This window comes from Mirounga angustirostris, unplaced genomic scaffold (assembly GCF_029215605.1).
Source record: "Mirounga angustirostris isolate CCGP_5_RB_7025 unplaced genomic scaffold, mMirAng1.0.hap1 SCAF_1, whole genome shotgun sequence".
Taxonomy (NCBI): Eukaryota; Metazoa; Chordata; class Mammalia; order Carnivora; family Phocidae; genus Mirounga; species Mirounga angustirostris.
The window spans coordinates 214,519,543-214,530,646 of NW_026991709.1; the positions used below are offsets into that span (position 1 = coordinate 214,519,543).

Consider the following 11,104-nt stretch of genomic DNA (forward strand, 5'->3'; position numbering starts at 1 on the left):
TTCCCCCAGCCCCTAGCTCCCATGAGCCCCCTTCCCGTCCGTGGATGAGCCTATTCCAGACGTGTCACCCATGCGGACTCACATCCCACGTGGCCTTCCGTGTCTGGCTCCCTCCCCGAGCGTCGTGGGCTCAGGGTCCATCCCCCGGGCAGTGCATGTGGGCACCTCGCTCCTGTCTGCGGCTGAGGGACGCTCCCCGCGCATGGGGAACACGCTGTGTGTATCCGCTGACCCACTGAAGTTTCTGCCTTTTGGTTGTTGTGAATCGTGCTCCCGTGAACACGGGTGGGCAGATTTCTTCGTGGCCATGTGTTCTCATCTGTCTTGGGTGCAGTGAGGATCTGGTGTCTGGGTTCTTGCTGGTCTCCCCATGGGTTTGTACCTATGGGCAGCAACTGTCCTGCTGAGCAGTGGGTTCCCAGGTGCTCGCCTCTTCCCCACGGGCCTGGGGCTTGCCGCTCTGTCCGCTCTGCCACGCAGGAGAGTGTCACTGACGTGTGTCCGCGGCTGCCTGAGCCACCACGGTCTGTGCCTTCCTTGCTGGGCACCGCCGGCCAGAGAAGTCAGAGTTAACCCTGATCTGCTCTTTTGGTTCCAGAAATCTTCTAAACGTAAGAAGAAGAAGCACAAGAAGGAGAAGGAGGAGAGATCTAAAAACAAGAAGAAATCCAAGAAGAAGAAGCCTCCCAGCGACAAGGCGGCAGAGCCTGTCGAGAACGGCGCGCTTGATGAGGAGCCTCTCCCGGTGAGGGGTACTTCACTCGCCTCCCGCAGGCCCGCCAAGGCCTCAGCGCGGGGAGAGAGCCCAGCCAAGTCTAGGAGCTGCGTCCCCGGGCCGGCGGGCAGTGGGGCCTCGGCGCGGGCGGGTGAGCCCCGGGGGCTCCAGGCATCAGGGAGGCGGCGCTGTCACGTGACAGGAGTCCCTAAGGTGCAGGCTCGTTGTCCAGGACCCGGGGCAGCTCTTTGCCCACCCCGCCCCCCTGCCCCCAGTTCTAAGGTCCCCGTGTTTCCCGCCTGGAGTGCTTGGCGGGTCGTGACAGGCCCTGTCGTGTCGGCAGCTGCCACCTTCGGGTTCTCACTGGCCCAAGCTGAGTGTTCTCCTCTGTTTCCAGCCCATGTCCAGCTACTGCCTCCTGGCCGAGAATTCTTACATCAGAATGGTGAGTGGCGTGGGTGTTTTAGGGCACCAGTGGCTGGGGCAGGTGGGGTCCTTTCTCTGGGTGTGTGGAGGGACAGTGGAGGCTGTGAGTGCGTCCCAGGGCTCCTGCTCCTAGAGCCTCCCCCACTGGAGGCTTTCTGGGGGGAGAGGGGCCCGGGGGTACTTTCTGGTGGGTGGGACAAAGGGCCGGTGGGTCGGCCAGTGGCCGTCAGAGAAAGGGCCGGAGTGGCTGGAAGCACAGGCAGCACGGAATGCTGTTCCTTGTGTAGGGAGTTGGGCACTTCTTCTCAGAGGTGATCTGCGTTTGCACCACAAGTGGTGCTGGCAGTCCCGAGGCCCCTCGTGCAGGCTGGCTGACCCTGACCTTGCCCCGCAGACGTACGACATCCAGGGCAGCCTGCAGAAGGACAGCCAGGTCACTGTGTCTGTCGTCCTGGAGAATCAGAGCTGCAGCTTCCTCAAGAACATGGAGCTCAACGTGCTGGACTCGCTCAACACGAAGCTGGCCCGGCCGGAGGGCTCCTCCGTCCACGACGGCGTCCCCGTGCCTTTCCAGTTGCCCCCAGGTGTGTGGGCCGCCGGCAGGACGCCTGGGGCTGGGGGGAGGCCAGGGGCTCCTGCTGTTGTAGCCCCTCCACCCGGTCCCGGGACCCCCACCCCCGTCACCTGGCGTCCCTCGGGCTGAGCCCTGTTTTCTGACCAAGGTGAACGGCACTGAGGACGGGCCCCGGGTGGGGTTGTGTCCCTGCCACCCGCCAGGGTGTGGGACGGCAGCTGGACACTGCCCCACGCCGCTCTCGGGCCCCGCTCCTTCTCCCCTCCCCAGGCATCTCCAACGAGGCCCAGTTTGTGTTCACCATCCAGAGTATCGTCATGGCCCAGAAGCTCAAGGGGACCCTGTCCTTCATTGCCAAGGTAGCAGGGCTCAAGGCGGTGTCAGGAGCCCCTGGGACGGTGCCCTGCTCCCCGCTCATTCTGTGCACCTGCTCCCACAGAACGACGAGGGCTCGACCCATGAGAAGCTGGACTTCAAGCTGCACTTCAGCTGCACCTCGTACTTGGTCACGACGCCCTGCTACAGGTGTGCGCCCGCCCCCCCGTTCTACCCGTTGTGCAGCGAGCGCGCAGGTGGTGCGGGTGCACAGGGCTGGCTCGGGCCAGACGCTGGTTCTCTCCCAGGGCCAGAGGCTGGCGTGGACCCCGCCTTATCCCACAGTCCCTCCGTGTGTGTCTGTGTCCTGACCTGCTCTTTTTAGGACACCGGTCATATTGGATTAGGGTCCTGTCTCCAAAAACAGTCACATTCTGAAGTCTAGGGGTCAGGATTCAACATGGGAATTTGGGGGCGGGTATGGGTTAGTCCATGGCCTCTCCTAGGACTCTCAGAGACCCGGCGCTGCAGACACCCAAAGGAAGGTACCACCTGGAGGGGGCTGGGGAGCCTGCCTGTCCTCAGCCTCCCTGTGCTGTGTCCTTCCCGCAGTGACGCCTTTGCCAAGTTGTTGGAGTCTGGGGACCTGAGCATGAGCTCGATCAAAGTCGATGGCATTAGTATGTCCTTCCAGAACCTTCTGGCAAAGATCTGTTTTCACCACCATTTTTCTGGTAAGAGATGGGATGTGGCCCTTAGCGCCTGTGTGGTGGTCCCCCTGCTCCGTGCGAGCCGGCTCCGGCCTCACGCACCCCCTCCGTTGCAGTGGTGGAGAGAGTCGACTCCTGCGCCTCCATGTACAGTCGCTCCATCCAGGGCCACCACGTCTGCCTCCTGATGAAGAAGGTGAGCCCGGGGGGCGCGTGCACCTCCGCCTGAGCTGTCGGGTCCACGTGGGAATGGTCTGCTGCTTCTCTCCTTTGGTGTCCACGGGGTCCGTGGCCATGCCTCCCCTCGTTCCAGACGTGGACAGTGTGTGTTTCCTCATTTTTCTTGGTCATCCTGGCAAAAGGTTTATCAGTTTCCTCAATTTTTTTTTTTAATGACCTTTTTAAGGGCGCCTGGGGGGCTTAGTAGAGAGTCTGACTCTTGATCTTGGCTCAGGTCTCGATCTCGGGGTCGTGAGTTCAAGCCCCACGTTGGGCTCCACGCTGGGTGTGCAACCTACTTCAAAATAAAACTAACTTTTTAGAAACTTTGCTGTGTTTTTATAAGCAATAAGTAAGTTTTGTGGAGTTCTGTACTTTTTCTCCTTTCTGCCCACTTTGGGTTTATTTTGCTCTCTTGTATGTTGGTTGAGGTGGGAGCTGAGACTTTGCTTCTCTCACGTGGTGTTTAATCTTACACATTTCCCTCAAAGCAGCCCATTAGCTGATCCCCACAAATTTTCATACGTCCCATTTTCATATTTCTGTAGCGTTCACAACATTTCCTGATGTCTGTCCCCAGTTCTGTGAGCCACAGGTTACTGAGAAGTGTGGTGTGTTTGGATGGTTTTCTACTCCCTCTGGTTGGAGGACGCGCTGCTTCTGTTTTCAGGTTTTTGAAAGCGTTGAGGTTTGTGTCCTGGCTGCAGACGTGGTCACTTGTGGCGGGTGGCGTCCTGTGGGTGCGTGGAGATGGTTGAGTGCTCTGCCCATAGAGTGGACCGCCCCGTGGCAGTCACCAGGCCCCGCTGGCAGCGGTCCCGACTCCTCTGGGTCCCTGCAGGCAGGGTCACCGGCTCCGCACCCCCAAGTGAGCGGCGCGCAGGCTGCCCATTCCCCGTGCCGTGGGGCTCAGTCCGTGTCTGCTGGTGGGTGTGTCGACGAGCGTCACGGCGTCTTGACCCTCAAAGTTCCCTCTTCCTCTCACGGGGTTTACTGTGCCATCCAGTCCTTTGATGTCAGACAAAAAGCCCCTCTTGCTGTCTTGTGATCGGTGTTGACGTGGTGTGTCTGTCTCTTGCTGGTGGGAGTGCTGTCCTCGGGAGCCACGTGTTCTTGGGGCTGCGGGCACTTAGCCCATGCCCGGGATTCCTCCTGCCGCCTTCCCCGTCTGTGCCTTCCAGTTCCGCACCAGCCTCTCTCTCCTGCGTCTTGGGCTGAGCGTTTGCCCCCCCACCCCGGCCCCTTGGCCCTGTGGTCACCCTCCACACGCTGGCCGTCTATGGGCCCCGCGGGTCCTTCCCCGGACTAGTTTTCCTGGACCTTCTCTCGGTGTTTTCAAATCCTACCACTTCCAGGGCGCCCGGCTGGCTCCATCGGAGCATCTGACGCTTGATCTCGGGGTCATGATTTCGAGCGCCACGTTAGGGGTAGAGATGGCTTAAAAATAAAATCTTTCCAAAAACAAATTTAAAGTCGTGCCCCTTCCTTTTGCAGCCGAGTATTCTTGCTAAGAGCCCCGGCCCTCAACCCTTCCTGGTGGGAGGGCGCCGTTTGCCGCCCTGCAGGTTTCTCTGCCGGCAGCTGCAGCGTCTGGGCAGGACTGCTCTGGGGCTGTCTAGCCATTGGGAGTCTGCTCACTTCTTGAATGTTTGCATTTTCACATGTTTTGCAAAATTTTGGAAGTTTTTAGCTATTATTTAAATCCTTTCTCAGGGTGGCTCAGTCGGTTGAGTGTCCAACTCCTGGTTTTGGCTCAGGTCACAATCTCAGGGTCGTGAGATCAAGCCCTGCATGGGGGTCTACGCTCAACAGGGAGTCTGCTTGAAGATTCTCGCATGCATGCACGCTCTCCTTTCCTCCCTCTCTCTCTCTCTCAAGTAAATCAATCATTTTTTTAAAAACCCTTCCTCGGCACTGGGTTCTTCTTCTTGTCCCTGTGGTGTCCCAACAACAGGCATCTGGGACGTGTGTTCCCATCCCTGCCCGCCCCCACCTTCTGTTTGTCCCGGTGGGGCTGTCGTAGCCATCATGCCACCTACCCAGTGCGTGTTTCATGTTGAAGGTTGTGTGTTTGGATCTAGAATTTCCATGGGCGGGGGGGGGGGCGGGGCGGAGGGGTGCGCCTGGGTGGCTCAGTTGTTAAGCGTCTGCCTTCAGCTCAGGTCATGATCCCGGGGTCCTGGGATCGAGCCCCGCATCGGGCTCCCTGCTCGGCGGGAAGCCTGCTTCTCCCTCTCCCGCTCCCCCTGCTTGTGTTCTCTCTCTCTCTCTCTCTCTCTCGTTGTCTCTGTCAATTAAATTAAAAAAAAAAAAAAAAATCTTAGAATTTCCATGGGGGAAGATCTTGCATTTTTTTGCTGAGATGTTCTGTTTTCCTGTTTGTTTCAACAATGTTTGGGACTCCTCACTGGGGATCCTCCTAGTAGGTGCTTGAAGACCTGTGTTGGACGGTCCCACAGCTGCCTCGTCCTGGCCTGGCCTTTGTGGTCTTTTCTGCTGGGTTGAGCTGGGGTTTCCCGGGTCTTTGGATGCGGAGTAACTGGGACCATGTTAATGTCTGTGCAGATGTGAGCACAGGCTGCAGGTGCTGGACGTCTCGTTCCAGCGCACATCTGTCTGTCTTGTCAGGGTGGCCCAGCCACAGTCCCACGGTGCATGCACACGGAGGGGGACATTGGGTGTGTCCTTACTGTCAGGGAACCACCCCAGCAGCTCTTGGATAACTTCACAGGTTGCTTTCCCCACTGGCCTCTCCGGGATCTTCGAGGCTCTGGATGCTCCCCCCGAGGTCCCCAGTGAGGATGTGGGGCTTTGCCGGATTACCCCGCTCTGCCCAGCCCTCACACGGCATGGGATAAGGGTTCTCCAGTTCTGGTCTCGGTCCTCAGTCCGCCTCGGCCGGTCTCCTTGCTCGTCCCAGGCAGACACTCCATCTGACCCGGGGCCCCTCCCTCCTTTTGGTTCTCAGAACACCGAGGAAGGTGCTGTGAAAAGTTAAAGGATGAACATACCGTCACAAGGCAGTGTTTTCATGTAGTATTTCAAAATTCTGTGGTGGTTTTCTCTTTTTCAGGGGGAGAAGTCCGTATCCATCGATGGGAAATGCAGCGACTCGACGCTGCTGAGCAACTTGCTGGAGGAGCTCAAAGCCACGCTGGCCAAGTGCTGAGCCTGGCCTGAGGCCTCGCCAACACAGGGCGCCACTGTTGACGTGGCGAGGTGACGCGTTGCGTTGATGTATCCTGTCGTTGTTTTTACTTTGATTCTCTGCCACTCCGTTTGGCGAGAAGCCCTGATGCCGTCCCCACCGGCAGGGCCCCCGCTAGCGAGGCCGGCCACCTGAGGAGCAGGCATCCCCGCCCTCGGGCTGTGGGTGCTCCGTGGACGTGGACGGCGCAGAGTGGTGTGTCCTTGCTTCCGTGAGGCCGTCTGAGTCCCACGAGTCCCCCAGATGCCCTGCCCGCGGGCATGAGCTCACTGCAGAGACGTTCCCCTTCACCCTCCCAGCCGTGGGTCAGGACATCTGGTGGCCAGAGGGTTGTGCAGGCTGCTGTCTGTCGTGTTCTCTGCGTCCCACTTGCGTGTTCATGTGTCGGATGGGGGGCTGCCACCCGCAGTGGGGGTCCAGTTGGGATCCCTGATGGAGCAGGACCTGGACCCTGTTGGTTTACGGTTTTTTTCCTGTTCAGTGAGATGTGTGTCCGTCGGCATTGTTTGGTGAGCGGTGGGACTGCTTGGGATTCCAGGCCCTTCCTGTCGCTGGATGCTCCACAGGGTCTGTCCCACATTATGCCCGCAGCTGCTGGGAAGGCGCACTCCTGGGGTGGCACTGGCCTCTGGAATGTAGCCCACGGAGTGGGGCCCGGGAACCCTGGACCACGCCCGTGAGATGCACTGCCTCAGAGGTGATGGTCCTCAATGACGTAACTTCCTTTTGACGAACACTGTCACTTTAGCATGTAGAGTAACCTATCACAGAATCCTGTGCGGTGATTCTAGAACCTCAGAATTGTATGATGTGTTCTATAAGAATTGATTTGCTATCGACATTCCCAGATAAAGGAGAGACATATCACGCTGCTGTAATGATTTTGTGTCAAGATGATCCAATAAACTTGTAAAACAGACAGTTATCCGTTGGGTGTGCTTCCCGTGCTGGTGAGCGCGCCTGGCAGTATAACGGGGACTCTGGACAGTCCTCAAACTGCCAGGGGGCTGGCCGGAGTCTGGGGGTCCCTGACCCTCCTGCCCATGCGCCCTTCCCCTCAGGATGGAGATGATGTCACCCCCATACGCTGTCCAGGCGCCCGAGCTTGGGCGGTGTGGCTAGAGCCGCCTGACCCATGGGCTACAGAGGTCCACCAGCGATGCACAGTGGACGTGCCCTCCCTGCCTTCCCCAGGGCACCCCACTAGTGAGGGGCATGTGGGTGAGCGGCGGGAACAGGTGCTGCGAGGCAGGCCCTGCTCACGTTGGTCTAATTGGCCACGTTTGCACTGGCTTTACTGACCCCATGTGGACAAGGGACAATTCGGGATGAGTAAGGCTGGGTCAGCAGACAGAAAGCCAGATCAGCCCTAGCTGGAATCGCAGGCGGGGAGTGCAGAGCCCGAGCACAGACGAGGCCTCGTGAGAGCCTTGGCCAGACCCACCTGCCAGCAGCGTCCCTGCTTGATGGTCATCCGTCCAGAAGCACCAGCCACAAGGCCTTTCTCCGTCTTCTCAGTGGAAAAAGCAGCGTGTCCCGTACCGTGTCGGACGCGGCGCTGGCCTGGCCACCAGCCTGTGCCCCCAGCACCCATCCCCTTGGATGGGCGCTCGGCCCATGAGACCGCTGTTCTCCACAGCCCGCCAGCATGTCGCTCCCCACCTGCCCCGCGGACTTTTCCTGACCTGGACAGACCGCTGCCAGCAGCACTTCCCGGCACGAGGCCACCTCCCAGCGGGACCCTGGTGCCCGAGCCCCTGCTGGTCTGCCGTGCAGATCAAGCACTTGGAGCCTCTCGTGAGCCACGTGGAGGGTTTGCAGAAGGAAACGACGCCAGGGGACAGTTCCCGTGCTCCTGTGGCTCAGGTTTAGTCCAGCGTGGCGTGAACCCCGAGAGATACCCAAGCTGGCCCTGGCTTTCACCAAACTGCAGTCTCACTTTTGAGTCCTCAGGAGCACCCATCCACCCACAAACTCCTGTCCATCCAAGTCTGCCCGGATGTGTTTAGATGGATTGCACTGAAATGGGCGTGGACGTCCCTGGGCCCTCAGTCCTGTCCCCGTTGCCCTGAGAAGGACCGCTGTGATGAGAAACATCAGGGACATTTAATAATTGCATCTAAAAGCTCTGTGACCCCGCCCAACAAAGCTGCATACCCCTCCCGGGGGCCCCCAGGCTCTGATGGGAGTGGAGGGACTTGAGGCAGCAGCAGGCCTGCTCCGTGGGGTCAGGCTGGGACAGTCCAGCTGTGTCCTGGCTCCACCTCCAGGCGAAGGCCGGTCTGGCAAACCCGGGGGCTGTCAGTGCTGTGTCAAGCACTCGGAAGCATTTTCCAGAGTCAGGTTGGCCAGGTGTGGGGGCTCGAGACACGTGAAGCTTGGTGATATCAGACTGTTGGGGAGACACGGGTGCCCTCAGCCCTTCTGTCCCTGCTCCACCTCACCGCCCCCCAGAGTCTTTGCTGGGGCCCTGGGGCCTGTGACAGGGCTGCAGACAAGACCCTCAAAGCTCAGCTTGGAGGCCCTGGCTTGTTTGACTCCTCTAGACAGCACTGGGGTTACGCCCAACACTCCCACAACAGGCTGCACAAACTGGGTGGGGGGCTTGGGCAGATTGGCCATTGGGCTTCGATCTCTGGCTTAGGCTCAACCCCTGTGTACGGAGCCGCCGGGGCTCCCAGCCTCCCTCCTCTGGGCCACTCACAAGGCTAGAGTGGTTCTGTGCATCCAGGGGAGGAGGAGCTGATGTTTATTCACGAAGTGATCACTTGGTTGTGGTTGCAGAGGAGACATCTGGCTTGTCCCAGGTGCAGAGATCCCTGCCGGCTGTGTCTGCCCTCTCCAACCCCTCCCTGTTCGTCCCCACCTCCCTTTCAGAAGGCCTGGTCAGAGCTTGGCGAGGACAGGCGGGGGGGGGGGGTGAGGGGGTGGCTTACCTTCTGTTCGTGTCCTGTCTGAAAGACACGACAGGGTCCCACTTGGCCCTCAGGTCCCTCCACTGGGGCAGATCCGTCACGGGGGCCCTCCCCAGCTCTGACCACTGTCCTGCCCCCCTTGTGCCTGCTGAACCCAGAGACGCTCGCGGAAGGAGCGGCTGGGGTCGCGGGCACTCGAGCCAGGCTCCACTCCTGTGGCTGCGCCGGCTCACACTCACCCACGAGCGCTCACGAGCACACTCACTGCCTCGGATGAAACTCACGTACTTGTGCCACTTATTTCTACAACGACAGCAGGGCTGGACTCAGGGGCTGGCAGGGCTGGGGGTCGGGGTGCCCTCCCGGAGCCCAGCTGCCCCAACTCACATGTACAGGAGGAGGCCCCGTACGGCTGCTTCCCACTGTGCCGACGACCTGCGGGCGCACGGGCGTGGAGATGGGGAGGCCCCGGGGCCAGAACCCTGCCCTCCCCGGGTGCTGGAAGGCCAGGGAGGGGCGGAGGAGGGTCCCAGGCTGGCCTCGGGCTTGGGGCCCCCACCCCAGCCTGAGCCCTACTCGCAGTTGTAGCCAAAGCAGACGACGTGCGAGTCGGTGCAGTTGGTGCAGGAGATGGTCTCGTACTGGAAGATGCCTGCAACACAGGAGAGACCGCCGCAGGCTCCCCCGCCTCGGCCTCCGGGGCGGCGGCCACCGCTGGGCCCCACGGGCTGCACGGGGCTCACTCACCACAGTGACGCTGACAGTCAATGCGGCCTGTGTGGGGACAAGAGGACCAACCTGTCTGTGCCCTGCTCCGGCCCACCCTTCCTGCCCTGCCCAAGACCCACCCAGGTGGCGCTCAGCCTGGGAGGGAGCAAACCGCTGTGGGAGGGCAGCAGCGGTGTTCACCCATGCCTCCAGGGTCCGGTAGGGCCAGGCGGCAGGGAGGGGTGGGGTTTATCCACGAAGCCTTGCCAATGCGCCCGGGATGGAAGGGGCCCTTCCCGGGGAGCTGCCCTTCTCCCCTTTGTGGCCCTCCTCCACCCACCCCCAGGCCCTTCATTTGCTCACTTTCGATGATGGCATTCTGGATGAGGTGCACCTGCTCCCGAAAGATGGCTCGCAGCTCATTGGGGAAATACCCTGATGGGGGTGGGCAGGAGGGAAGTCAGGCCCCGGCGGTGGGCAGAGGGGGGCAGTCTCCGTTTCCCCGCGCGTGGCTGCCGCCCGCTTACCGGGGAAATACATCTTGCCCTGGTACAGCTGATCCATCTTCTGGTACACGGCATTCGCCACTTGGTCCAGCTTCTCCTGGGCTGGGGGCGGGAGGAGGCAGGTGAGCGCCTGGGGCGGGGCGGGCCCGGGGGGTCTGGCGGGGGTCGGGCGGGCCCGGGGGGTCTGGCGGCGGGGGTCTGGGGGGCCCGGGGGTCCTGGCGGCGGGGGTCTGGGGGGCCTGGGGGGCCTGGCGGAGGGGGACCGGGGGCGTCCGGCGGGGCCGGGGGGCCTGGCGGCGGGGGTCGGGCGGGCCCGGGGGGCCTGACGGCGGGGGTCTGGGGGGCCTGGCGGCGGGGGTCGGGCGGGCCCGGGGGGCCTGGCGGCGGGGGTCTGGGGGGCCTGGCGGCGGGGGTCGGGCGGGCCCGGGGGGCCTGGCGGCGGGGGTCTGGGGGGCCTGGCGGCGGGGGTCCGGCGGCGCCCGAGAAGCGCCCGGGCGGGCCCCCCTCCTCTCCCGCACTCACTGATCTCCGCGGGGATGGCCAGGTGCAGCTCCTTCATCGTGTCCTGGCTCCAGTCGGTGAGCAGCGAGCCCGACACGGGGATGTCGCCCACCCACCAGGACTTGAGGTTCACGTGATGGCGGTAGAAGGAGAACTTCTCCGAGAAGTTGCTGTGGCAGTGCAGGCAGCCGCGGGCCAGCGCCGCCGTCAGGCCCAGGCACAGTAGCAGGGCCATGGCCCGCCGCCCGCCGCCCGCCGCCCGCCGCCCTCCAACCAACGGCGCCTCCCGTGCCACTCCCCCGGCTCA

General features: G+C 61.7%; 2 protein-coding genes across 5 annotated transcripts in view; one reads left to right on the forward strand and one right to left on the reverse strand.

Annotated features, from left to right (window-relative positions):
- Positions 1 to 7,086, forward strand: part of AP3D1 (adaptor related protein complex 3 subunit delta 1) — a 37,502-nt gene extending 30,416 nt beyond the window's left edge. For 2 of the 3 annotated variants that reach the window (XM_045863422.3, XM_064574212.1), the window contains 8 exons: positions 599 to 745; positions 1,113 to 1,160; positions 1,536 to 1,725; positions 1,986 to 2,074; positions 2,155 to 2,240; positions 2,643 to 2,764; positions 2,857 to 2,936; positions 6,033 to 7,086. In XM_045863422.3, the coding sequence (XP_045719378.2) occupies positions 599 to 745; positions 1,113 to 1,160; positions 1,536 to 1,725; positions 1,986 to 2,074; positions 2,155 to 2,240; positions 2,643 to 2,764; positions 2,857 to 2,936; positions 6,033 to 6,128 (858 nt within the window). In that variant the 3' untranslated portion in view covers positions 6,129 to 7,086. Of the gene's footprint in view, positions 1 to 598; positions 867 to 1,112; positions 1,161 to 1,535; positions 1,726 to 1,985; positions 2,075 to 2,154; positions 2,241 to 2,642; positions 2,765 to 2,856; positions 2,937 to 6,032 lie in introns of those variants that run through there. The other variant, XR_010406147.1, reaches the window with a different exon arrangement.
- Positions 7,087 to 7,211: 125 nt separating this feature from the next.
- On the reverse strand, positions 7,212 to 11,075 carry IZUMO4 (IZUMO family member 4). 2 transcript variants are annotated; one of them, XM_064574855.1, is made up of 10 exons: positions 10,819 to 11,075; positions 10,318 to 10,398; positions 10,154 to 10,225; positions 9,830 to 9,856; positions 9,659 to 9,734; positions 9,470 to 9,517; positions 9,322 to 9,385; positions 9,104 to 9,121; positions 8,872 to 8,886; positions 7,212 to 8,559 (listed from the first exon to the last, which is right to left on the reverse strand). In XM_064574855.1, exons 1-10 carry the CDS (start codon positions 11,030 to 11,032, stop codon positions 8,287 to 8,289), a joined length of 888 nt encoding a protein of 295 aa, XP_064430925.1. In that variant the 5' UTR covers positions 11,033 to 11,075; the 3' UTR covers positions 7,212 to 8,286. The 2 variants fall into 2 exon arrangements, with proteins under 2 accessions (XP_064430925.1, XP_064430924.1); XM_064574854.1 differs by having other exon boundaries at positions 8,330 to 8,559; positions 9,104 to 9,385.
- Between the last annotated feature and the right edge of the window lie 29 nt (positions 11,076 to 11,104).

What these genes read in the sequence shown, in the direction of transcription:
- IZUMO4 (XM_064574854.1), bottom strand. Translation starts at nt 11,032, where the DNA reads ATGGCCCTGCTACTGTGCCTGGGCCTGACGGCGGCGCTGGCCCGCGGC. An exon ending in GGCCATCCCCGCGGAGATCA is followed by an intron (nt 10,399 to 10,818) that starts GTGAGTGCGGGA and finishes TCCCGCCCCCAG; the next exon opens with CCCAGGAGAAGCTGGACCAA. An exon ending in TGCTTTGGCTACAACTGCGA is followed by an intron (nt 9,518 to 9,658) that starts GTAGGGCTCAGG and finishes GTGCGCCCGCAG; the next exon opens with GTCGTCGGCACAGTGGGAAG.